The sequence below is a fragment of the Narcine bancroftii genome, chromosome 5, assembly GCF_036971445.1.
Source record: "Narcine bancroftii isolate sNarBan1 chromosome 5, sNarBan1.hap1, whole genome shotgun sequence".
Taxonomy (NCBI): Eukaryota; Metazoa; Chordata; class Chondrichthyes; order Torpediniformes; family Narcinidae; genus Narcine; species Narcine bancroftii.
In genome coordinates, this window is record NC_091473.1 from 93,538,057 (window position 1) to 93,564,596 (window position 26,540).

The 26,540-nt window shown below is 39.9% G+C and overlaps 1 protein-coding gene across 10 annotated transcripts in view; it reads left to right on the forward strand.

Moving 5' to 3' along the window:
- sgip1a (SH3GL interacting endocytic adaptor 1a) overlaps positions 1 to 26,540 on the forward strand; it is a 247,037-nt gene that overhangs the window by 139,812 nt on the left and 80,685 nt on the right. For all 10 annotated transcript variants that reach the window (XR_011357752.1, XM_069938392.1, XM_069938387.1 and 7 more), the window contains exons 6-7: positions 5,577 to 5,634; positions 20,349 to 20,527. Coding sequence is in view for 9 of the 10 variants with exons in the window: in XM_069938392.1 (XP_069794493.1) it covers positions 5,577 to 5,634; positions 20,349 to 20,527 (237 nt within the window). In the remaining variant the exon portion in view is untranslated. The remainder of the gene's footprint in view (positions 1 to 5,576; positions 5,635 to 20,348; positions 20,528 to 26,540) is intronic.

A 26,540-nucleotide genomic window follows, 5' to 3' on the forward strand; every position in this document is an offset into this window, starting at 1 on the left:
GGTTCGGCCCTGCACGTGAAGAGAGAGATGGTGGCTGTCTGCAAAGGCTGATCGGTAGCGCTGGGCCTGAGTGGGTGGGTAAGCAGGGGTGGGCAGAGGGTGTAGGTGAGGAGTAATGGGCAGGGGAAGTTATGGTGGTGCGAGGGGCAGTTAGAGGGAGGGATGAGTAGAAGGAGGGGTGGATAGGGAAGAGGTAAAAGGGGAGGGGCAGGGCGAGTAGGGGAGGGGTGATTAGAGGGTGAGAGACGGGTAGAGGGAGGAACAGGTTGAGGGGAGAGGCAGTAGAGGGGCGTGTATAGGATGGGGTGGGTACAGGCAGAGCGAGTGGAGCGAGGGGTGAGTAGAGGTTGGGTAAAGGACTGGTCAGGTAGAGGGATGGTGGATCGAGGGTGAATAGAGGCCTAGAGCCTGAGGAGTGAGCAGGAAATGCTGAGTCCTGATGCAGGCCAAAATGGACACAGCCTGTGAATGCTGACTACATCTCCACAGGGACCAAATATGTTTCCCTCAGGTCAAGCAAAGGGTGAACTTGAGCTACCTACTCCTGACCTGTAACATTATCCTCCTAAAGTTATATCCTAAAGTTTAACATTACATATGTTGAAAGAAGAGAAAACATGCAGATGTTGTTGAAAATTTTCAATAAATATTTAGTTCAGCCCTCGACTTAGTCCAAGTTTTTAATTTTGGCCCTCCGTGAATTTGAGTTTGACACCCCTGCTCTAGGGAATAAAGTCCTAACCTGTTTAACCTTTCCCTGTAACTCAGTTCCTGAAATCCAGGCAACAGCCCTATTATATCTTCTCTACACTTTTTCCATCTTATTGATATCTTTCCTGTAGATAGGTGACCAAAACTGCGCATAATACTCCAAATTTGGCTTTACTAATGTCTTATACAACTTTGCCATAACATCTTTGATTTATGAAGGTCAATGTGCTAAAAGCTCACTTGACACCACTTTCAGGGAATTATCTATCTGTACTCAGTGCCCTACTATTTACCGTGTATGGCCTTTCTTGGTTTGTCCTTCCCAAATGCAACACCTCACACTTGTTTGCATTAAATTCCATCTGTTATTTTTCATCCCATTTTTCCAGCTGATCCAGATCCTTCTATAATCTTTAAAAGCCTTCCTCACTGTCCCCAATGCCTTCAATCTTTGTGACATCAGCCTACTTGCTGTTCCAATTTACAACATTGTTATCCTGATCATTGATATAGATGACAAACAATAATGATCCCTGAGGCACACCACTAATCAAAGCCTCCAGTCTGAGATGCAATCATCCACTACTACACTCTAGTTTCTTCTGTCCAGCCGTTGTCAAATCTAGTTTAATAGTTCACCATGAATACTGAGGGTCTGAATCTTCCTGACTAAACCCCATGTGGAACCTTAGTAATGTCCATGTAGACAACATCCACAGCCTTTCCTTCATGAACTTCCCTGGTAACTGCCTCGAAAAACTTTACAAGATTGATTAAACATGACCTACCACACACAAAGCCATCCAAATAATTGTATATCCGATTTCTTAGAACACCTTCCAATAACTTACCTACTACAGGTTCCATCTCTTTTAATCTGGCAACATTGGAACCTGGCCATTGCCAGACCACAGAAAATGCTGGAAAATAGAAATTGATCCCTAAGGGAGCCCTCATGTAAGCATATCAAAGGTAGAACAAAGCTTAAAATAGGAAATAATACTGTGGGCATCATGGTTAGTGCAACGCCTTTACAGCACCAGCGATCAGGGTTCGAGTCACGCGCTGTCTGTAAGGAGTTTGTTCTAATGACAACAGATTCAAATGTGTGGACTATTTGAGTTGCCGGACCACAGAGCACTGGGTAAGAGAGGTACAACCTGCAATGACGTCAGGCTCACTGGCCTATCATTTCCAGGGTTACTTTTGGAGCCTTTTTTAAACAACAGGACAAAATGAGCTACCCTCCGGCATTCAATATTTCTCCCAGAGCCCATGCAACTTCTAAACTAGCTTCCCTTGAGCTCCAAGGGAATATATTGTCAGGCCCTGAGGATTTATCCACACTTATTTGCTTTATGACTACAAGCACCTCCTACTCTAATCTGTATAGGTTCCATGACCTCATTCATTACTTCCCATAACTCTGTCCCAGTTTCCTGAGTAAATATTGATGAAAAAACATTTATGATCGCCCCTATCTCTTTTGGGTCTATACATAGCTGACCACTCTGATCTTCGAGGGGATCAATTTTATAAATATTTCTGCCAGGGACCCTGAAATTTCTATACTCATTTCCTTCAATGTCCAAGGAAATATCACGTCAGGCCAGGGGGATATATCTATCTTTATTCACTGTAAACAGCAAGCACCTCCTCCTCTTTAATCTCTATATGTTCCAAGCCACTACTGCTTATTTCCCTTCTTATACTCTATGCCAGATTTTTGAATAAATACTGATGCAAAAAAAAAACTGTTAAAGATCTCCCCCAGCTCATGAGGCTCCACATATAGACGACTACTCAGATCTTCTCAGGGACCAATTTTGTCCCTTACTATGCTTTTACTCTTAACATACTTGTAATCCCTTTCAAGTTTACCTTCACATTATCTGCCAAAGCAACTTCATGTCTTCTTTTTGCCTTCGTGATTTCCTTCTTAAATATTTTCTTACATTTTCTATACTCTTCTAGTACCTCATTTGCTCCTTGTTGCTTATACCTGCTATACACCTCTCTCTTCCTCTTAACCAGATCACAAATATACCTTGAAAACCATGGTTCTCTATGCCTGTTAACTTTTCCTTTAATCTTAATAGGAACATGCAAACTCTGCTCTTTCAAACTTCATTTTTTAAGGTCTTTCACTTACTGGCCACATCCTTGCCAGAAAACAGCTTATCCCAATCCACTCTTCCTGATCCTTTCTCATTTCCACAAAATTGACCTTTCTCCAATTTAGAATCATGTGAATTTTTGGATTACAGATTTAAAACTGTGGAGCACAGGGGAAAATAAAGGGGAAAAAATTGACTTTTTCCCAAACATTAAGGAGGGCACTAAATATCAGAAAGAAGCTGTGGTGAAAACTCCAATCAGGCTTCAGGATGGGTAACAGGTCTGGTCCAATCTGAGCAGCCCCAAGACTTGTATATTTATTTATGAGACACTCATTGTGTGTGGACTGGAATATACTGGCATCCTGCAGCAGGGCATCTTTAAGGCATTTAAATGGTACAATTATTTCAAATCAGAGGCTATAAACAGTTATAAATGTCTACCCAAATATGTTTTACCCAGCATTCTATTGGCAAGGTAAGAGAAGCCAATGCTTTATTATCATTGGCCACATTTTTATTGAAATGTACAAATCAATATGAGTGATTTGTCTCCAATCTTTTCTCATTGGGCAGTCAGTTACTTCACATTCAGACATGTTGTGCTGCAAAGTTAGATTGAGTTCAAAAGGTTAATTGTCACTACCTATGCCCACTTGTACCTAAATTAAGAATCAAGCTTCTCTATTTAAAGACCAAAAGCTTGGAACAAGCTAATAGCACTGTTTGGGTTGTATACTGCAATAATCTAATTACTAATATCTCTCTCTCTTTCTCTCTCTCTCCCAAAATCACAGAAAAGAGAGGAGCAGAATTTGGTCAAATCAGCATATCTGAAAATAACTTTTTTTGGTTGGAGTATGGAACATCAAATTAGGATTTGGAATATCTTAAGAATGAGTAATGAAGTGACTGAAAGGCAGAAAACAAGATATTGAAAATAGTATCATCAAAGTGAGTGAAGGGCAGGAAGATAGGAATATGGTGATGGCAATTGAGAAAGGAAAGATACCAATGAAGTGCTCAAGAACCAGTGCTGAATCACTCTTCCTCTTTCCAGAGACGATCTGGGTGTAAAAACTCAGTGCCTTTAAATACACTTACCAAACTCGTAGAGCCAGAACATTTAGCAGAGACAGCCAAATATTTAAGAATAATTGTATGTAGTGGTATCGATCCAATTTACCTCTCCCAGTAACCACTTTACATGAGTAGATTCAGAAACTGTGCAAGATAATTAATTGGTTGAGCAATAATCTGTCCATTTCTGTGTTGTAACATTGAATAATGCCAACAGAGAAAATAGTCCTCCTTCAAAAAACTGGGCTTCCCCTTTACTGCCATCAACTCAGCCTTGGCTGCTTCTCCTCTATTTCTCACACATCTGCCCTGGACTTAACAAGGACAGGGTTTCCTTTGTCTGCACCTACAACCCCACCAGCCTCTGCATCAGTGTTTATGCCATTAATTTTAAGATCTTTGTGGGAATGGATGGGGGTGTTGCAGTGGCTGGCTACAGGAAGATCAAGTTTAGACCCACAGAGCATAGGTGTTCAGCAAAGTGGTCACCAAATATGTGCTTGGTTTCACCAAAGTAGACCTGGATGTAGATAGAGTACTGCACAGCATTCTCTCTTAAAATGATATAAAGGCACTGGGGGGTGGATTTAGAAGGATGACAAAAGAATATAAGGGAATGAAACATCAGGAAAGGATAGACAGACTGGGTCTGTTTTCTCTGGAAAAGGGAAGCCTGAGGGTGACCCATCAACATCTTTAAAATTATGAAAAATGTGAATAGGATGGAAATAGAGAGAATGCTTCTGTTTATGGGGAGGAGTGTGCTGTGATAAGAAGCCATCAATGTGAAGCAGTCATCAATTATTCTAGTGGGAAATTCAGAGAAAATGTCTTTACCAAATGTGGTGTCGATGTGAAGCTGGCTACCATAGGAAGTAGTTGAAAAAATCTATTTTAGAGGTCTATATAATTTTAGGAGTCTATATAAACCAATTTGTTTTGGTTTTGAGGGGAGGCTATTTCTGTAGAATGTTTCACATAATTGAGTAGACAACTTGAATGAATACAGATCTTCAACTTGAGTTTTGTCCCACCCCATTCAGTTCAGTTGGCCATTTCCCAACAGCTCATGAAATAAGTTTTTTTTTTGCAAAATAATCATTGTAACTAATGATCTAACTACACAACTTGAAATAATTGTGAAGTTGAGGAAATGGAATCACGCTTAAAATTTTGTTTAAATTAAAAAAATGAAGACTCTGAGGGGAACTAGGAATTTTCTAACTGCGTAGCTTCGACAATCTGGAAGACTAAGAAGAGCAGGAATATTTTCAACATCAAATTCCCCTCTAAGTTGTTTAATGTATTCATTTGGAAATGCATAACTTTTCTTAATTATCACCATGTAATTCTTTCCCAAAATATTGTGGGTGTCCATTCACCACAAAGAATACAGCAGTACCATGATGTCATTCTCTTGGGCAATTAGTGACAGGTATTCAGTCTTGACATTGGCAATAGTGCCCTCACTTTGGAAAGTATGAGGAAAAAGGTTGAAGCTCGGGTCCATTCAGACCTTTGTACATGAGCCAAGCTATCAGAAATGTAGCTAGTTCAGTTCACTCATTTTAAATAATGCAGAAAATTTGTCTTCAACCAAAACTGTCGTAAATCGTCAATGGTTCAAAGCTTCCTAACTTTTCATTCTGTTACTTGTCTGGTTTTCAGAATTCCCCAGAGGTTGATGATGAAGGATACAGTATCAGGCCAGATGACAAATCAGGTTATATCCTTTGGATTCTTCTGACATTACAATATATGGCACAAGTGCCTGATCCTCTGCTTAGCTCAACATGTTCTGTTTTCTATCATAGATTTCCAGTACTTTGTTGTGCTTTATTTGTTTTCATTGAAAGACATTATGGTTTCTTTCAATCCTTATAAAGATGGGTAACATTCCATTACAAATGAACCATATGTTGAAAGATTTTCCCCAAAATGTTGCAAGCTTCTCCATTTCTCCTTATCTTGATCATAAAAAGCCAGACCTAGTACCTATGCTTCTGGTCATGCCAGGCAGAAGCTGCAGGCTCTCTTCAACCATGTTTTCAGTCACCTCTCTATAATGTTGTGTATCTTGTTAAGATCAACTAAATCCTGGTGATTGAATGGCAGTCTTGCCTCATAGTAAAGGTTACACATCTGTGAAATTAATCCATGCTGCACTAATATCATGCAACAAAAAATTCTATAAATACAGAGATCAAAACTGCACACTCTCCAAAGCATTCCCACCACAGCTCAACACCAGCTCAGCAAGATTTACCTACTTTTGAATTCCAATACCCTTGCCATAAAGGCCACCATTAATCTGTGGAATTCTCTGCCCAAGGAAGTTGTAGAGGTTTCTATTAAATATATTTTAAGACACAATTCGATTAATGTTTGAATTGAAAGGTAAAGGTGTGGGATAATAGGTTGCTGAGTCCATGGCCAGATCACCCATAATCTTATTGAATGACAGAGGAGGTTCAATGGGCCACTACTCCTGCTCCAATTTCTTATGTTCTTGTATATTTGCCTGTTTTACCTGCATATTTATTTTGTGCACTTTGCATCAATCTCTTTGTGTATCCCTTTGTGGCCTATCACATTTTCCAGCAAAGAAACCACTCTTTTGGTGTCTCATTGCTCCTTCCAGGATTTTTACGTCCTGAGGCATTTAATACGAATTTTTTTTTTATTTCCAGTGGGAATTTGCATTTAATAATCATATTTATAAAGCAGAGATGCCCTGTGATGTGCAGCAACTTCCTTCCCCCACACTCACCACACACCCCTCAATGCCACCCTACTTCTCTTTCAGTTATCTAAGTGTGACTTGCAGCTGCAGTGGACAAAGAGAATTGAAGAAATATGTTGGCTTAAACATATCTAAGCTTTCTAAGGGACAATTTAGAAGACCTTCATTCAGATGAGCATTGATTGGATAATCTTTGTACAGAGCATCTTTTTTTGAATGTTTTATTTAAGTTTTTAAAAAAATACAGAATATAGGACTCAGTTAATATAACAATAATATATTGAATATACAATCATAGAAAAACATTCATAAGGTCCAAAAATGAAAGGAGAGTCCCTCTTCTCCCAACTCCCCCTCCCCAGATTTGAAAGAAAAAGGGGACAGACAGCAGGGAATAGAGGGAGATAAAAAGAAAAAAAAATGGAGAACAAAAAGAAACAGGAGCAAGGTTCGACATCTCAGATTCACATCATTTAAAAAGTATTAAATTTCTAATAAGGAATATACTGATTGACAAATATCAAAATAAATTATACAATCTGGGCATTTAATTAAGGTAAACAAGGTTACCAAATTTTGACGAACATACTATATCTTTTTCTAAGACTATAAGAAATCTTCTCAAGGAAAATAGAACTTTGCACTTCCTTGTTCCAACAATCAATGTGAAGTAGGGAATCAGATTTCCATGTTACCGCTATACATTTCCTGGCAAATGACAATACAATTTCAATAAATTTAGATTTACTTCTGGAGAAGTTAACTTTTATAACTTTTATAACTGCCAAATTCCCCAGAAGAAACAATTCCAGGCCATGGACTTCAGTAAGGCCTTCGATAAGGTACCACATGGAAGGTTAGTTAGGAAGGTGCAGTCTTTAGGTATAAATTTTAAGATAGTCAAATGGATTGAACATTGGCTGAAAGGGAGAGGCCAGAGAGTGGTAGTGGATAATTGTCTGTCAGGTTGGAGGCCGGTGACCAGTGGTGTGCCTCAAGGATCTGTATTGGGCCCATTGTTGTTCGTTATATACATTAATGATCTAGATGATGGGGTGGTGAATTGGATTAGTAAATATGCAGACGATACTAAGATAGGTGGAATAGTGGATAATGAAGAAGGTTTTCAAGGATTGCAGAGGGATTTGGGCTGCTTAGAAAAGTGGGCCGAAAAATGACAGATGGAATTTAATGCTGATAAGTGTGAGGTGCTTCATTTTGGTAAGAAGAATCAGAATAGGACATATGTGGTAAATGGGAGAGCATTGAGGAATACAGAAGAGCAGAAAGATTTAGGAGTAACGGTACATCGTTCCCTGAAGGTAGAAACTCACGTGAATAGGGTGGTGAAGAAGGCTTTTAGTATGCTGGCCTTTATCAATCATTGCATGGAATATAGGAGTTGGGAGGTGATGTTGAGATTGTATAAGACGTTGGTGCGACCTTATTTGGAGTTCTGTGTGCAGTTCTGGTCGCCTAATTATAGGAAGGATATAAACAGAATGGAGAGAGTGCAGAGAAGGTTTACCAGAATGTTGCCTGGGTTTAAGCATCTGGAGTATGGGGAGAGATTGGACAGATTGGGTCTTTATTCTTTGGAGCATAGAAGGTTGAGAGGGGATTTGATAGAAGTATTTAAGATTATGAAAGGGATAGACAGAATGGATGTGGATAGACTATTTCCGTTAAGAGGAGGAAAGATTAAAACAAGAGGACATGAATTAAGAATTAAGGGGCAGAGGTTTAGAGGTAACATGAGGGGGAACTTCTTTACTCAGAGAGTGGTAGCTGTGTGGAATCATCTTCCGGGAGAAATAGTGGCGGCGGAGTCAATTGTATTATTTGAGAAAAGGTTGGACAGGTATATGGATGAGAGGAAGATGGAGGGTTATGGGCATTGTGCAGGGAGGTGGGACTAGAAAGGGGTGTTTGGTTCGGTGCGGACTAGAAGGGCCTAATGGCCTGTTTTCCGTGCTGTAATTGTTATGTTTTATGTTTTATGTTTATGTTAGGTTCAGAGCATCTCAATATATGTAGAATCAGGGTAGTGTGGCAACAAATATGTTGCCTTCTGCAAAGTCTGCATTTACTTGAAAATGGACAGGTAGTCCTGTATGTGTTCTGTACTCTGGAACATTCAGCAAAGAAACCAATATCAAGAACCTGCCACATGTCATTATACTTTGTTGGAGTTGGGAAGGATGGAATTAGGGAGAACATATCAACAGGAAAGGCCTGCTTATTATTGTTTGTATATAGTCCTCAAAAAAAGCAGCATCACCTAATCAACATCCTCTGCTCTGTTATGACTTGGAAATGTAAGTGCCAGGGTAACATGGAAGGTGCCTAGTATCGTTATATGCACCAACTTCTCTATCCACATTTTAATTAAACTTCAGATAACCAGATTCTTCTTCTGGTGAATGTTAACTGGTATTGTAAATGATTCCTGCCTTGTGTTAATACCTCCCAACCACTTTTCAAAATGTTCATCTCCATTCTCATTAAAAATGATCTCAATCCCTGTTGTTGAATGCATTGCTGCCTCTGGGTTGATGGCCTTCTTTAGGGTAATGTGTAGTTTCAGTCCCTCCACTCACCTTCAAGAGCTGCAGTGACATTCATGGGGTCTGATCATATAATGCTAATCTGCCTTCGCCGCATCCCCAGCATCACTTGGAGAGACAAAATCCCAAATTCTGAGGTCTTCTCCTGTGCTGGATGTCCCACGATGTTCACTCTTCTAAGACAATGTAATCTGCGCTGATTGGGTCACATGAAGGACTGCCAAAGGACATCCTCTACCGATAACTAGCAATAGGCAAGAGGAAAGTTGGGAGACCCCAGCTTCACTTCAAGGACCTCTGCAAGAGCAACATAAAAACCTTAAAATTCAACACAGAGTGCTGGGAGGATACAGCAGATGACCACAACAAATAGTGTGGTACTCTTCATCAACACCGAGAGCAAAGTGAGAGTAACCTTGAAAAAACACACAAATGCTGGAGAAACTCAGCAGGACAAACAGTGCCTTTGAGCTCGAGCTCGAAACATTGGTGATGTATCTTCACCTTTGCTACATAAAGGCACTGTTTGACCTGCTGAGTTTCTCCAGCATTTTTGTGTTTTTTCACTTAACCACAGAATCCTGTGTTTTACCTGAGAGTAACCTTGAGTCAGTTTGAGGAGCAGAGAGCTAAGCAAAGAGCAGATAATAATTCAAAGATGCTCTACATTTGCAGCAACTGTGGCAGAGCATGCCGTTCCAGTTCCACAGTCGACAATGATAAACAAAGCAGTGACTACCAGAGGCTCAATAACCATGGTCGGTCACAACCAACAGAGGCCTAATTATTTTACGTGGTTCACCAAACCATTCCCTTTGCATCTCGCCTCCTTTGTTCAGTCTAGTGCAATTGCATATTAAGAATTTTAAGCTGGCAAACAATGTGTGTGGCAGTGCTACACTGCTGCAAAGGATGCACAGCATGTTGACTCCCCAGGATCACGGCATGCCAATATGCATGAGTTCACAGAGGACAACACATCATAAAACATAGAACACTACAGCACAATACTGCCCCTATGACCCTCGATGTGCCAACCCATATATTCTTTACAAAAAGTACTAAACCCTCCCTACCACCTAACCCTCTATTTTTCAGCCATCTATGTACCTGTCTAAGAGTCTCTTAAATGCCCCTAATGTTTCAGCTTCCACCACCATCCCCAACAAGATATTCCAGACACCCACAGCTCTCTACATAAAAAAACTTACCCCTGATATCTCCCCTAAACTTCCTTCCCTTCACTTTGTACACACATCCTCTGGTGCTTGCTATTCCTGCCTTGGGAGACAGGCACTGGCTGTCCACCCTTTCTATACCTCTCATAATCTTGTAGACCTCTATTAAGTCTCCCCTCATCATTCTATGCTCCAAAAGGAAAAGTCCCAGCTCTGCTAACCTTGCCTAATAAGACTTACTTTCCAATTCAGGCAACAACCTGGTAAATTCTCCTCTGCACCCTCTCCATAGCTTCCACATCCTTCCTATAATGAGGTGATCAGAACTGAACACAATACTCAATGTGATCTCACCAGAGATTTATAGGATTACAATATGACCTCTTTACCCTTGAACTCAATCCCCCATTAATGAAGCTCAGCATCCTGTAGGCCTTTTTAACTATCCTATCAAATTGTGCGACAACCTTGAGGGATGCATGGATTTGGACCCCAAGAACTCTCTGTTCATCCACACTATTAAGTAACCAACCATTAACCCTGTACTCAGCCTTCTGATTTGTACTTCCAAAATGCATCACCTCACAATTATCTATGTTTGAACAGACACTAAACTTTAACCTGCTCAATTTTGATCAGAATATCTAATAGAACATCATGCAAGTGATCCCTTTAAGATACATTCATATTCTCCTTCCCTTTATGACCTATACGTTTTTCCTTGGCAGCATCATCAATGGGAATGATGTACATGATGGATGATAACTAATTCTACCCAGATCAATCCTCCTTCACACCTCTTCTACTCTACATTCAGATTCCTAGATTGTTAACCATTCTTTAACTTACTACAGTCTTTTCCAATGCAGCACCTGGACTAAATATATTGCTTTTAAATCACCATATATACTTGTGTAAAAATAAAATTTTTCTAAACCATTTTTAAATTTATGGGGTCAACTATCACATGGATACTACTTTGAGGAGCTGAAATTCATACTAAAATCCAAAATACCATATCAGTAGCAGAGATCCAAATGATCTCTAAATGAACAAAGAACAAAAAAAACAATGAATTAAAGTAATAATAGTCTGCACATCAAGACACACATCCTACCAAGCAACAAAAACCATAAATAACACATCATAGCTCTTAGAAATATTTTACTACACTTTCTCTTTTATTAATATCCATCACAGCTAACAGGCTAGCTTATTGAAATCTGTTTAAAGCTCATAATTACAGTATATTATCATTACTGGTACCTACACATGACCCCAACCATACCATACCTGCTCGCATCACAAAACATTGAACCACAATTTCATAGAAACATAGAAGATAGGAGCAGGAGTAGGTCATTCGGCCCTTCGAGCCTGCTCCGCCATTCAACGAGATCATGGCTGATCTTAAAGTTCAGTACCCCGTCCCCGCCTTCTCTCCGTAACCTTTAATACCCTTATACTGAAGAAATAGATCTAATTCCCTCTTAAATAGATTTAATGAACCTGCCTCTACTGCCTTCTGTGGCAATGAATTCCACAGATTCACCACCCTCTGGGTCAAGAAATTCCTCCTCATCTCGGTCCTAAATGGTTTGCCTATTATCCTCAAACCATGGCCCCGGGTTCTGGATTTTCCCATCATTGGAAACATCCCATCTGCATCCATTCTGTCCAGTCCTGCAAGAATTTTATATGTCTCTATGAGATCCCCTCTCAATCTTCTAAACTCCAGCGAGTACAATCCCAATTTGCGCAATCTTTCCTCATAAGTCATTCCTGCCATTCCAGGTATCAGCCTGGTGAATCGCCTCTGCACTCCCTCCATTGCAAGAACATCCTTCCTTAGATAAGGTGACCAAAACTGCACACAATACTCCTTGTTCCTATACTCAAACCCTCTTGATATGAAGGCCAACATACCATTTGCCTTTTTAACCGCCTGCTGTACCTGCATGCTCACCTTCAGAGACTGGTGTACAAGTACCCCTAGGTCTCTCTGCACTTCCCCATCTCTTAATCTATTGCCATTCAAATAGTAATCTGCCCTCTGGTTTGTATTACCAAAGTGGATAACCTCACATTTATCCACATTGTAGTGCATTTGCCATGTATCTGCCCAGTCCCTCAATTTATCCAAATCACACTGGAGCTTCCTGACCCCCTCTTCCGTGCACACAACCCCTCCTAGCTTAGTGTCATCTGCAAATTTGGAGATATTACATCCAATCCCCTCATCCAAATCATTAATGTAAATTGTGAACAGCTGGGGTCCCAGTACAGATCCCTGTGGCACCCCACTGGTCACCGCCTGCCACTCAGAAAATATGCCATTTATCCCAACTCTTTGTCTTCTACCTGCCAGCCAGTTCTCAATCCACATCAATACTTTGCCCCCAATCCCATGAGCCTTGATTTTGTAAGCCAGTCGTTTATGCGGGACCTTATCGAAGGCCTTTTGGAAGTCCAGGTACACCACATCCACTGGCTCTCCCCTATCTATTTGACCTGTCACCATCTCAAAGAATTCCAATAGATTTGTCAAGCACGATTTACCTTTTGTAAATCCATGTTGACTCTGCCCGATCCCTTCTCTGCTAGTCATATGCTCCGCTATTACATCCTTAATAATGGATTCCATCATTTTGCCCACTACTGATGTAAGGCTCACCAGTCTATAATTCCCCACTTTTTCTCTGCCCCCCTTTTTAAATAGTGGGGTAACATTAGCTACCCTCCAATCCATGGGTACTGATCCTGAGTCTATTGAGTTCTGGAAAATAATTCTTAAAGCATCTGCTATCTGAATGGTCACTTCCTTAAGTACCCTAGGATGTAGATTATCAGGCCCTTGGGATTTATCTGCCTTCAATCCCATCAATTTCCCCAAGACCATATCCTTAGAGATACTGATTTCTTTCAGTTCCTCCCTTGCATTAGCCTCTATGTTTCCCAACATCCTTGGGAGGTTATTTGTATCCTCTCTTGTAAAAACAGAACTAAAGTAAGAATTTAATTGGTCTGCCATTTCCTTATTCCCCGTTATATATTCCCCGATTCTGACTGCAAGGGACCTACTCTGGATTTCACCAATCTTTTCCTCTTGACATATTTATAAAAGCTTTTGCAGTCATTTTTTATATTTGCCACAAGCTTACTTTCGTAATTTATCTTTGCTTTCTTGATTAATCCCTTTGTCCTCCTTTGGTGCATCTTGAACTGCTCCCAGTCTTCGGTTGTGGTACTTTTTTTGGCCAATTGATATGCTCTCTCTTTGGACCTAATGCTGTCTATAATTTGAGTTGAGTCACCTTTTTTGGTTTATTTTTATGCCAAACCGGTATAAATGATTTTTGCAATTTCTCCATTAGATCTGTGAATGCTTTCCATTGTCTATCCACTGTCAACTCCCCCATAAATTCCACCCAATCAATCTTACTCAGCTCCCGTCTCATACCATCATAATTCCCTTTATTTAAATTCAGAACCTTAGTCTCGGTTTTAATTTCATCACTCTCCATGTCGAGTGAGAATTCGATCATATTGTGATCGCTCCTACCCAAAGGGCCTCATACAACAAGATTGTTGATTAGCCCCTTATCATTGCATAATACCCAATCTAAAATGGCCTGCTCCCGAGTTGGTTCCTCGACATATTGGTCTAGATAACCGTCCCGTAAACATTCAAGGAATTCCTCCTCCTCAGTATTTTTACCAATTTGACTAGTCCAATCTATATGCAAATTAAAGTCTCCCATGATGACAGCTGTTCCCTTATTGCATGCTTTTCTAATTTCTCCTTTAATGCCTTCCCTCACCTCTACACTACTATTTGGAGGTCTATATACCACCTCCACTAACGTTTTCCACCCCTTGCTATTCCTCAGTTCTACCCATATAGATTCCGCATCTTCCGAGTTGATATCCTTTCTGTCAATCGTGTCGGTCCCTTCTCTCACCATCAATACTACCCCACCCCCTTTTCTTTCTTGCCGATCCCTCCTAAATATCGTATACCCCGGGATGTTAAGTTCCCAGGCTTGCCCACCCTGCAGCCATGTTTCTGTAATCCCAATCAAATCATATTTGTTTAACTCAATTTCCACAGCTAATTCATCTACCTTGTTCCGAATGCTTCTTGCATTAAGATATAAAGCCTTCAGATTTGCTTTTTTCACCCTCCTTTCTCTTTCTGATTTTTTACTTTCGCTGCCTAACCTAACTTTTCCTGTTTCATCTTTTCTGTCCTTTGCCCTATCATACAGGTTCCCACCCCCCTGCCAAATTAGTTTAAACCGCACCCGGCGGCTGTACCAAACCTAGCTGCCAATATATTGACCCCTTTTGGGTTTAGGTGTAACCCATCCTTCTTGTAGAGGTCATGCCTTCCCCAAAAGGGATCCCAATGATCCAAGAAGCCAAAACCCTTCCTTTACACCAGCCCCTCAGCCACACATTCATTTTTCTTAACCTTCCATTTTTGTCCTCAGTTGCACTTGGCACAGGTAGCTAACCAGAGATCACCACCCTGCTTATCCTATTTCTTAGTTTCTGTCCTAGCTCTCTGTAATCCTTTTTCAGTACTTCCTCCTTTTTATCTATGTCATTGGTACCCACATGTACCAAGACATCAGGCTGTTCGCCTTCCCCTTTTAGAATACCCTGGACCCGATTTGAGATATCCCGCACCCTTGCACCAGGGAGGCATCACACCATGCCTTGACCAATTAACCTTGACCAATTAACCTACTCCTCTGACTCACAGCTCAAACTCCAGCTGCTGCCTCCTCAGACTCCCAGCCCGATTTGAGTAGGCCCAAGCCCCAGTAAGCCCTTGTATTTAAATGCTTATCTCCACGTCACTCTCTCTGAGCTTCTCCTCCTTCGACTCCTAGCTCAAATTTACATGTAGATTGGACCAGCTAAATTAGTAAGTCCAGCTATTTATTCTACTCACCCTCTGATGCTGCCTCTTGGCTCCTCCTCCTCTCACCCGACACCAGGCACTGACTCACTGTCTCCTCTGACTCCGAGTCTGACCTTTCTGAGCCCATGAAATTTCATATTCATGGTTAAAGTCACACTCTATCACAGGTGTGTTATGTTATAGTCGTCGTGGCTATCCCTCGAGGTCGATGATGATGGCCTTCATTCAGAGAGATTGAAGACACCTGTGCATGTATTTGTTTAACATGTACTTGATGTTGCACTCCAAGAAGCACACAATACCTAACAAATCAACCAACTAATTTCAATGGCATGGAAACCATGATGATTGGTGCTGATGGATTTGTTGCAGCTTCGTCCGCCTTCACAGCCATTGAGTTCAGAGCAAATTTGTCTGCCTGTTCACCATTAAGGACTTGGTTGGATTGTTCTTTGTCAGGGACCTCACCCTTAACCTTACCGCAATGGGTGGCCCTACCAGGAGCATAGCTCCAGATGGCATCACTCTTGGGATCTCAGGACCAAACAAGTTTCTCCACTATCTTTGGCTTGGCTTCGCGGACGAAGATTTATGGAGGGGGTAAAAAGTCCACGTCAGCTGCAGGCTCGTTTGTGGCTGACAAGTCCGATGCGGGACAGGCAGACACGATTGCAGCGGTTGCAAGGGAAAATTGGTTGGTTGGGGTTGGGTGTTGGGTTTTTCCTCCTTTGCCTTTTGTCAGTGAGGTGGGCTCTGCGGTCTTCTTCAAAGGAGGTTGCTGCCCGCCAAACTGTGAGGCGCCAAGATGCACGGTTTGAGGCGTTATCAGCCCACTGGCGGTGGTCAATGTGGCAGGCACCAAGAGATTTCTTTAGGCAGTCCTTGTACCTTTTCTTTGGTGCACCTCTGTCACGGTGGCCAGTGGAGAGCTCGCCATATAACAGGATCTTGGGAAGGCGATGGTCCTCCATTCTGGAGACGTGACCCATCCAGCGCAGCTGGATCTTCAGCAGCGTGGACTCGATGCTGTCGACCTCTGCCATCTCGAGTACTTCAACGTTAGGGGTGTAAGCGCTCCAATGGATGTTGAGGATGGAGCGGAGACAACGCTGGTGGAAGCGTTCTAGGAGCCGTAGATGGTGCCGGTAGATGACCCATGATTCGGAGCCGAACAGGAGTGTGGGTATGACAACGGCTCTGTATACGCTTATCTTTGTGAGGTTTTTCAGTTGGTTGTTTTTCCAGACTCTTTTGTGTAGTCTTCCAAAGGCGCTATTTGCCTTGGCGAGTCTGTTGTCTATCTCATTGTCGATCCTTGCATCTGATGAAATGGTGCAGCCGAGATAGGTAAACTGGTTGACCGTTTTGAGTCCACTATGATAAGGTGACAATCCACAGAGAAGTATGATACAGTACCCGGTATATCAAAGCTGCATCTTCATTTCTCATCACCATAATTCAATGCACCTTAAGGCTCTACTGGTAATACCAAAATGGTAAAGACATACAGTACTTTATATAAACACAATACCATACACAACAATGGTATCTCCACTAAACATGTTTTCTTCATTTTCATCAGAGCTGGATTAGTGACTGCAATATCATTTCCTTTACTGCATTTTTTTGTTTTCAATGCATTGTAAGCCACAAAATATAATAGAATTATCAAAATAAATAATGATAATAGAAACAAAAGTAATTATGGTAGTAAGCTTTTATTTACGGATTGAGTGCAAAAAACTGAAGTAAAAAATTACTGTATAAGTACATGTTTCATCTTAATTCAAACACAAAGGTTCATTAAAATCCTTTAATATCACACTCTTCAGCATTGAATAAATTGTCGTAATCATCAAGATAAATGATCACATTGTACGGATCCTCTTCAGCATCATCGCTGTCTGTAGTTAGAGGTCATACATCATCCACTTCTTCTTCATCCAAGTCATCTATAGATAATCATCTTCTGTACCATCTAATGTATTTGAAATTTCACATTCCACATTTATTGAATGATTTAACAATAATGTCATCTTCCATGAATCAATAATCCATGCAGTGACGATGCCTGCATACTGCCTCCTCTTTTGTAAGTTTTTTCTTAATCATGCATCCAATTACTCCACGCCATTCTCAACATGTCCTTAAATGACTTATTGATACTAACATCTATTGGTTGAAAAACACTTGCAAGTCGACAGGGAATTACAGCTATGTATATCGGTGTTTTGTAATTGAAGGTTATCAGAAGCATTCTTCATTAGATGTACCCTAAGATCAAACCATTATCCTTCTATAGTCCACCAGAACAGAAATTCCAACCTTCCTTTATCCATTTTCTACATCCATCCAGCCTTATACATGAATGACAATTCCTTTTGGCAATTTCTCCTTTGGCAGAGATTTTCTCTTAGAAACCACCATCGGTTTTAATTTAGCACCATCAGCCATAAAATAAAGATTTAAAATAAGCCTACTTTTCTTATGGCCATTGGTTTTCATCAATAGTGTTTTTTCTCCTTCTTAGTTCACAGTTTGATTTTTATTTTTGGCATGTCAAGTGTACCAGTAATTGGTGTTTCGTCCATGTTCCCAATGCATGATCATTTGTAGCCTTCCTTCTACCAACATCTGATTACAAACTGGTGAAACTGTAATATGTTATCATCCAGGTCAGCAGGCAGCATTTGTGAAATCTTAGTTCTCTGCTGAAGTGCTCATTCATATCACCTCATGAACCTAGTGCCCCACCCAGCACTTGCTGTTAAATCCAAAATTCCTTCCTTCCTTGATTCCTTTCATGCATGAATTTGAATGGCACCACAAATAACATATTTTCCATTTTGACGAGTTTTCAGTCACCCACTCGGCAACATTTATTTCCCGTAAGTTTACCTCTGTTAGCACACTTCCTTTTCGTAATTGTTTAAAGTTTTGTTTGATATCTTTCTCCAGTCTCTCACAAGTTTCTCTGAAACACAAATTTCTCTTGCTGCTACAGTTATTTGTCTTCTCAGCAAGTTCCATAACTTTTAATTTAAATGCCGCTGTATATTTGTTGATTTTTTTTCTCTCTGGAGGGCATTTTTACCACAAATGGCGGCAGAATTTTAAAACTTCAATTGTGAGACTGTATTTCAAGAGTCCTCTATGAGAACTGAGGTCAACTGAGCTGCAAAAAGAGTTTATCATCCTACCTTGACCTGGTAAGCGAAGTGGGAGGGGAAATGATATCGATCACCATGTCCTTGTCATTGACTCCATTCTCCTGCTATCCAAATCTCTAGATTGAATTGGACTGTTATGAACCTCATGATCCTACTCAATCCTGAAATTACACACCATTACAAGGACTGTTTACTTCCAACCTCATGGCTACCTTCACCTGCAATTGGTCCTCTGCAGCAGAAAATGCCATCTGTTCATTTGTCTTTTCTAGCTTTTAATCTTTATTCTGTGTAAATGTCAACTCATGCAAAACTCTGCACTCAAATATTATCCCACATCAACTCCTCTTACTGGTCATTTCTGCAAACAATTGTGAGGGTTCAGTATTTACAAAACAAGCTTTCTCTTCAGAGACACCATTCCACCCTGCCAACACCCTGCCCTATTCCTCTGACTGATGCATTGAATTATTTTTTTACTTTTCCATTATCAGCTGTGCCTTTATACAATCATATAGCCAAATAAGGTAGGGGCAGGAAAGTTTGCTCGACTCTTTAATAAGGTCATAGTTGATCTGAGTGTGACTGAATTCTTGCCCATCCCCGGTAACTTTTCATTGCTTTGCTTCTCAACAATTTGTCTACCCCTATCTTAAAAATATTCAGATGTTCTTCTTTCAAGCCAATTTGAGGACGGGAGTTCCAAAGTTTTGCCTCCCATCTCTTTTTAAAGGACAATTGTATCTTTAAACAGCAACCCGATATTTTACATTCTTTCACAAGAGGAAACATGCTCTTCACTTTAAAGAGACCCCTCAAGATCTTGTACCTCTCAATCAAATACACACTCATTTTTCCAAACTCCAGCTTGATTGGGTCCAATCTTTCATCATAAGGCACCCCATGAAATGAGTTATTAGCCTTTTCTAAACTGAGTCCAAAGCTTTAGTATCCTTACCACAGCTGCCTGTGGACAATGCTTTGGCATTCCCAATGTACAAATTTCCTCCTACCACTCTGGATTTAAGAATGCAAAGCTTACCTTCAGGTTATTCCTCCTGTCTCCTCCTTTGGCTTAAGCCTCAGCTTTTGTTCCTCATTTATCTGTCCATTTAGTCATTTATCAGGAGGGAGAAGAGAATATACTTCAGGAAAGGCAACCAGAATGGAGAAGGCAAAAGCCGCTTGCCTGGGTTCCTACTTGACAACACCTCAAGTTGCTGAGGCTAAGATAACTTCAAAAGCATCTGCTTGTTCACTGCCTGTACATCTATTAAGAGTATTCAATAGCCTAAATATTTTAGTTGATCCTCTAAATACAGTAAGTCATCACATTAGGGAAACAGTTGGGAAATGTAAGGAATGGTGAAATAGCTTCTCAAAGTGACAACACGTCCGTTTCTATCTGTCATCTACACAAATCACTTGAGGATTAACAGATAATGCTCAGACCCAGGCAGTCACTATGTCTGGGCTTTCACTGTGGGACAAACTAGGCCATATTGAGGCACTGAATGTGGGAACAAGTTCTCAATGATTCCAACCACATCGAGATGTGAACTCCAACACTCTTTCTGGCCAAAGAAACTCACATCAGTGCCACCAGCGTCTATCATTAGTCACTTTTCCAAGATTGATTAATGGGTCAGAATCACAGTACTGGAGCTGTTCAGAGGCATAGATCCAAGCCCTGAGGCAATAAAAACTGCTTGAGGATTTAAAGAAATGAAACATAAAAAAAACTGTTTCCTTGAGGAGAGGAAGACAACATGGCTGATGTTATATTCCTATTTGGCTGTTTAACTGTTCTGCTCTATTTCATGTATAAAAATAATCCTTAATGGCTTATCACCTACCAAAGAGAAGCACTTTTACTCATCAAGTGAATCTGAGTCAGAAGAAGACACACACCGCAAATTTAACATCAAGATTCGACCTCTCCAGGCTAAAGATGTCGTTACATGTGTGGCAGCATCAGTGGATGAGCTAAAGGCCTCTGTGGGCAACATTTCTCTGACTCCTTCACCGATGGTAAGGTCTTCTATTTGTTTCTGTCGATCAGTATATCTTGGCAAACAAATCATAAGAATTTCTATCTTTAATTGAGTCCAGAGTCAGCATTGTCATTAATGCAATTTGTTTTCAATCATCCTCTGGTTTTATTGTAGACATTGAATATCTACAATGTTTATAAATATTGTGGTCAGTTTTATTGACCAAAGCAGTTTAAACAGGTTGTCTGAGGCTGCTGTACAATGAAAGGCCCAAGAAATCACCTGAAGATGGTCATAGATATATTTATTTTTTAGCACCTGTAAACTACCCTCAGATTAGGGACCATGAATTGATTTCTATTGTACTGCATTTATCAACTTGCATTAGAAATTGTATAAAAAATTTCAGCATAATTTCTATGTAGAGATCTTTCTTTTTTCAATTTTTTTATTAATTGTATTATAGGTAACCAATACATGAGGAGAATAGGAGTAAATAATCAAGAAGGGAAAGAAATATCACTATAATAACATAATACATTACTCACAATTAATGAATACTTTCTCATCTCAAACTGAAATCTTCAAAAAAAATTAACGTTTTATTATATGAAACCCCACCTAATCTAAGAACAAAAAACAAAAAAAAAGACTGGGCAGCCTATCCTGAGAATTTATTAATTGTCTGGTCTTCAGCAACAAAGAGAAAGGAAGTAAAATTAAAGGTAGTCTGGAAGGGAAAATAATTATACTAACTAAATCATGTAGAAATAATTTATAAAAGGTCACCAAGTCTCTTCAAATTTAACAGAAGTATCAAATGTATGACTCCTAATTTTCTCTAAACTTAAACATATTATAATTTGAGAGATCCATTGAGTTAAAGTAGGTGGATTAGAATCTTTCCATTCCTCTTTTAGCCAACAATGTAGAAAAAGCTACGACCTGCTATCTCTGGAGCAGAGGCTGCCCCTCTGGCTCAGAAGAAAAAGGGGAGAAGAGAAGAGCGATGGATAGGGGTTCTGTGAATGAGATTTAGGCTCCCGGATGGTATTTGCCTCCCAGGTGCCAAGGTCAGGATTGTCTCTGATCGAGTTCATAACGTTCTGGAGGGGGAGAGGGAGCAGGCAGATGTCATGGTCCACAGGATTGCTGCCTGTGCCATGTGCCAGAGAGAGTAGGAACAGGAGGATGTGGCAGATGAATGCATGGCTGAGGAGTTGATGCAGGGGGGAGGGGGTTCAGATTTGTGGATCATTGGGGGTCTCCTTTGGGGAAGGTCTGACCTCTACAAAAAGAATGGGCCGCACCTGAACTGGAGAGGGAACAATATCCCGGCAGGCAGGTTTGCTGGAGCTGTTGAGAGAATTTAAACCAGTTCAGCAGGTGGATGGGAATCAGAATGTGAGTGTAGAGATTAGGGTATGTCGAGAAAGGGGAAAATAGAACAAACTCAAAAATAATTTGCAGCCAAGAAGACAAAAAGGACAGGCAGGGGAAAAGACAAGATAATTTGCTGTACAATGGAAATACTGAGAAATCAGGAACAGATACTGATCTCGGGCTACTGTACCTAAATGCACGGATCTTGTTGTACAGCTACAGATTGAAAGACATGACAATGTGGCCATCACTGAGACATGGGTTAATGATGGATTTGATTGGAATTGAATGTCCAAGGGTGGGTACACAGTGTGTAGAAAGAATAAGCAGGTAGGTAGAGGGGGTGGCATGGTAAGCAATGATATTAAATTGACAGAAAGAAGGGACATAGGAACAGAAGGGAACCAATACATGAGGAGAATAGGAGTAAATAATCAAGAAGTAGAATCCTTATGGGTTGAGTTAAGAAATGACAAGGGTAAAAGGACCCTATTGGCAGTTATATACAGGCCCCCAAACAGCAGCTGGGAAATGGAGAAAAGCATGTCAGAAGGAGAATGTCAAAATAATTATGGAGTATTTTAATATGAAAGGGGATTAGGAAAGTCAAGAAGGTATTGGATCTCAGGAGAGAGGGTTTATAGAATGCCCACTGGATGGCTTTTTGGAGCAACTTGTCAATAAGCCCACCAGGGGATTGGGTGATGTGTAATGAACCTGAGGTGATTAGGGATTTAAGGGAATGGAATCCATAGGAAGTAGTGATCATAACACGATTGAGTTCAGATTCAAATGCGAAAAGGAAAAGTTGATATTAGGTGTGTTAATATTTCAGTGGAACAAAGGGAATTACAGTGCATGAAAGAGGAACTGATCCAAGTTGACTGGAAAAGAAAGCTAGATGGAGGGATAACGTAGCAGAATTGGATGATATTTCTACAAGAAATAAAGATAGTGCAGGATAGATATATTCTGAGAAAAAGGAAAATTATTAACAGAAAAATAGCACAAATGTGGTGAACAAGAGAGGTTAAGGCTAAAATAAAAGCAAAAGGGAGGGCATACAAGGAAGGAAAAATTAGTGGAAAAACAGAGGACTGGGAAACTTTAAAAAAACTTACAGAAAGAGACAAAGAAAGTCATTAGGAAAGAAAAGATGAATTATGAAAGAAAGTTGGAAAATAGCATACAAATTGATTCTGAGGTTTTTTTTAAATATAAAAAAGAGATACGGGTAGATATAGGACTGATTGAAAATGATGCTGGAGAAATTATAATGGGTAACAAAGAGATGACAGAAGAACTAAATTAATATTTTTTCATCAGTCTTCACTGAGAAAGAAAATAGCAAGAAACCTGATAGTCAGATGTCTCAGGGAATAGAATTAAGTACCTCATGGAATTTATTAAGGAAATCTCAAGAAGGATAGACAAGGGAGAAGCTGTAGATGTGGTGTATTTAGATTTTCAAAAGGCCTTCAATTAGGTGATGCTTAATAAGATGAGAGCCCATGGAATTACAGGAAAGATATTAGATTGGGTAGAGCATTGGCTGATAGACAAGAAACAAAGGATGGGAATAAAGGATCCTGTTCTGGCTGGTTGCCGGTTACTAGTGGGGTTCTGCAGGGGTCACACTTTTTACAATGTATATTGATGATTTAGATTATGGAGTGAATAGTTTTGTGGCCAAATTTGCAGATGACACCCCTGATCTATATAAATTTAACTTTCTTCCTTTGATAGATTATGTGAAACAATCTTTCTAAATGGTCTTCTTTAGCTTTATCTTTAATAAGTCATATTAATGCTATTAAGATGATAATCTTAGCTCAATATTTGTATTTATTTCAAGCAGCCCCAGTTTTAATTAATATAATATTGACTCTAAAATATAGGTGGTGGAGTAGGAAGGGTTGAAGAAACCAAAAGGATGTAGAGAGATATGGACAACTTAGGAGAGTGTACAAAGAAATGGCAGAAGAGATACAGATACAATGTTGAGAAGTGTACAGTTGTATATTTTGGAAGAGGAAATAAACAGGCAGATTATTATTTGGATGGGGGGAAAATTCAAAATGCAGAAGTGCAAAGGGACTTTAGGGTATCCTGGTGCAGGATACCCTAAAGGTTGGTTCGGCAATAAAGCTATGTTGGCCTTCATTTCAAAGAGAATAATTTATAAAAATAAAGAAGTGTTGATGAGGCTCTATTGGGAACTGGAGAGACCTCATTTGGAGTACTGTGTGCAGTTTTGGGCCCCTTATCTTAGAAAGGATATAATAATTTTGGAGAGAGTACTGTTATGAGCCCAGAGGACCCTAAAACCCAGCAGCAATAGATAAATGGTTACTTAAACAAAAGTTGGTTTTGATTATCTTTAAACATGAAAACAGAATCACACTTTAACTTATCTCTATTGACTTAATTAACCTAACCCTTCTAATTCTAAGTGTACGTGTATGTAATGTGTGTAAGTTCAGAAAAGTTCTTTGATTCACAGTCCAATTTCACTTCTCATCCTTCCAAGTTCACTGGTTGCAGGCACTGTGCACAGAATTTAACATTTATAAAGTTCACCAGGCTTTTGCGCTTGAAAGGTAAATGGTTACCACTCAGAAAGATTCTTGTTGGTTTTCACAAAGAGATTTGTTGTTCGCCGGACATCCACAACTGATTCCTTTTTAATCAGCCACTTCAGTGTCTTGCCAAAGAAACCTGTTCCCTCAGGGCTCTCCAGATGATAACCTCATTCTTTCAGGTCACTAAATGTTCATTTTTATTTCTCTTATTTCAAGTGAAACATTAGTTAGCCAGTCCTCTCCTCTTGCATGAGCCACAAGGGCTTTGACCAGGCTGAACCAAACACTCACAATCCATCTTCAAAATGGGGTTTTCTACAACCTTGCCAGCTTGTCCTGTTCCAGTCCCAGCTGCTGCTGACTGTAAAACTGCAGAATTGATCTCTGTCTGTCTGTCTGTCTCTCTCTTTCTCACTCACTCACTCACATGCAGGCGCACACACACACACACACACACACACACACACACACACACACACACACACACACACACACACACACACACACACACACACAGAGAGAAAACCTGTTTTACTCTTTCTGCTTGCAAAACCACATGACCCTCTTAGAACAGCAAGTTCCACTCCAGACAGTCTGCGGCTCTGACAAGATCTTTCAACTGTGCCTTTTTGTAAACAAAAATCCATTAGTGAAGTCTCTTGGACACTCTCCAAAGCTTTTGAAAAGGCTCTTGGGCTGACGTGTCTAGCATGAGCAGAGCTCCAGTGTTTTAAATAATATGTTTTAAAGTGTTTGTATGTGACCTACACTAAAAATCCTGCCCCAATTTATCTCCCAAAAATATATCTATAATCTGTCACAGTACAGAAATGATTTACCAGGATGATTCCATGAATGCAAGGGCTAACATATGAGGAAAGTTTAACAGCTCTTGGACTCTATTTATTGGAGTACAGAAGAATGAAAGGGGATCTTATAGAAACATTTTGAATGCTGAAAGGATTGGACAGAATAGATGTGAATAAGATGTTTCCCTTGGTGGGTGAATCCAGGACAAGAGTCTTAGAATTAGAAGGTACCCATTTAAAACAGAAATGAGGAGAAAATTCTTTAGCCAGAGGGTTGTGGATTTGTGGAATTTGTTGCCACATACAGCAGTGGAGGCTGGATCGGTGGGGGCGTTTAAGAGGGAGATTGACAGGTATATAATTAGTCTAATTTATGGGGAAAGGCTGGAACTTGGAACTAGATGTGGGAACAGTTTAGCTCAGAGCAGAAGATTTGCAGAGCAGAATCAGTGGGCTGAATGGTCTAATTTTGTTCCTTTATCTTGTGATCTTGTGGTATATGGAACTGGAAACTTGTCCCACTTCTGGAACTATAATTCTAAAAAGAGTAGTCAGTGAGTTAGGTTGCAAACTGATATCCAGCATAGCTGACAAAGTCTTAAAAATATCTATCCAATAGTTCTCCAACATAGATCATGACCAAAACATACGAGTTAAAGAAGCCACTTCTGATTTACATCTATCACAAATAGGACTAACGTTAAAAAAATACATGTCAATTTGTCTTTCGATATATGAGCCCGATGTACCACTTCAAACTGAATCAAAGAATGATGAGCACATATTGAAGAGGTATTAACTAATCCAAAAATCTCCCATGATTCCTCTGGAAGATGTAACTGAAGTTCCTCTTCCAGGCCCTTTTAATTTTGTCACTAGAATTTGATTGCAATCTTAATAACTTCTTATAAATGTTATCTATTAAACTCTTATGAGAAGGGTTCAAATGAAAGAGAGTATCAACTAAATCCAGTTGATACGATGTTGGAAAGTTAGGCAGTAAAGTATTCAGAAAATGTGTAATTTGAAAGTATCTAAAAATATATGACCTAGGTATATTATATTTATTAGATAATTGTTCAAAAGACATTAAGCTATCGTCTATAAACAAATCTGATAAAGAGACAATTCCTTTAGCTTTTCAAAAAGAGAAGGCTTGATCGATTAAAAAAATAATGAAGAGAAATGGTACTAGAGAGAATAAAAATTTTCAAGTCAAAGAACTTCCAAAATTGAAACCAAATCCATAATGTATGTTTAAGTACTGGTGGAAGGT